The 865-nt window shown below is 48.0% G+C and overlaps 1 protein-coding gene across 1 annotated transcript in view; it reads left to right on the top strand.

The window, feature by feature from the left end:
• Positions 1-865, top strand: part of ATXN2L (ataxin 2-like) — a 14762-nt gene that overhangs the window by 6566 nt on the left and 7331 nt on the right. Inside the window, exon 7 of the mRNA XM_011933650.1 lies at positions 82-332. Within this exon, the coding sequence (XP_011789040.1) occupies positions 82-332 (251 nt within the window). The remainder of the gene's footprint in view (positions 1-81; positions 333-865) is intronic.

Raw genomic sequence — 865 nt, 5'->3', positions numbered from 1 at the left:
AAAAAAAAAAAAAAAAAAAATTAAATACTTACGTGCCTGAACTGGTGATTGGACTTGTTGAAATGTTTTTCTTTTTTTCCTCTTTCGTCCCCTGGCACTGGGATGGTGGTGGTCTGTGGGTGCTGTCTCAGGGTGCCCTTAGAGAAGGACAACTCAGAAGAATTTCGTCAGCGAGAGCTGCGTGCGGCCCAGTTGGCTCGAGAGATTGAATCAAGCCCCCAGTACCGCCTGCGGATCGCCATGGAGAATGATGATGGACGCACTGAAGAGGAGAAGCACAGTGCGGTCCAGCGGCAGGGCTCGGGGCGAGAGAGCCCCAGCTTGGCATCCAGGTGACTGTCGTGAACAGCCAGGACTATTTGGGGCTTCCGGGAATGTCCTGGGACCTGGGCCCAGAGTTGATGGGTGCTATGGTTTAAGTCTTGCGACCTGCGACCATGTGAAATGTCATACACAGGTTTAGGAGGTTGAAGTAAAGTGAGATTGTGTAATTGGCCCGAAGTAACAAAGCTGAGTAACAAAGCTGAAGCTTGTAGATTTAAAAAAAAATTGCAAAATTTTGTTTTACGTTCCCTTTTTCTTTGTATTCATTTTTATATATGTGCTGTTTCTTCTTATAAAAGTGAAATATAACTACATTACTTGTGTCTTATAAAAACTGTCCCTAGGGCTGGGCACGGTGGCTCACACCTGTAATCCCAGCACTTTGGGAGGCCGAAGCGGGCGGATCCCAAGGTCAGGAGATCGAGACCATGGTGAAACCCCGTCTCTACTAAAAATACAAAAAATTAGCCGGGTGTGGTGGCAGGCACCTGTAGTCCCAGTTACTTGGGAGGCTGAGGTGGGAGGATCACTTGAGCCCAGG

The sequence above is a fragment of the Colobus angolensis genome, unplaced genomic scaffold (genome assembly GCF_000951035.1).
Source record: "Colobus angolensis palliatus isolate OR3802 unplaced genomic scaffold, Cang.pa_1.0 Scaffold128, whole genome shotgun sequence".
Lineage (NCBI taxonomy): Eukaryota > Metazoa > Chordata > Mammalia > Primates > Cercopithecidae > Colobus > Colobus angolensis.
The sequence above is the reverse complement of the archived record's forward strand: the minus strand, read 5'-3'. Positions and strand labels throughout refer to the sequence as shown.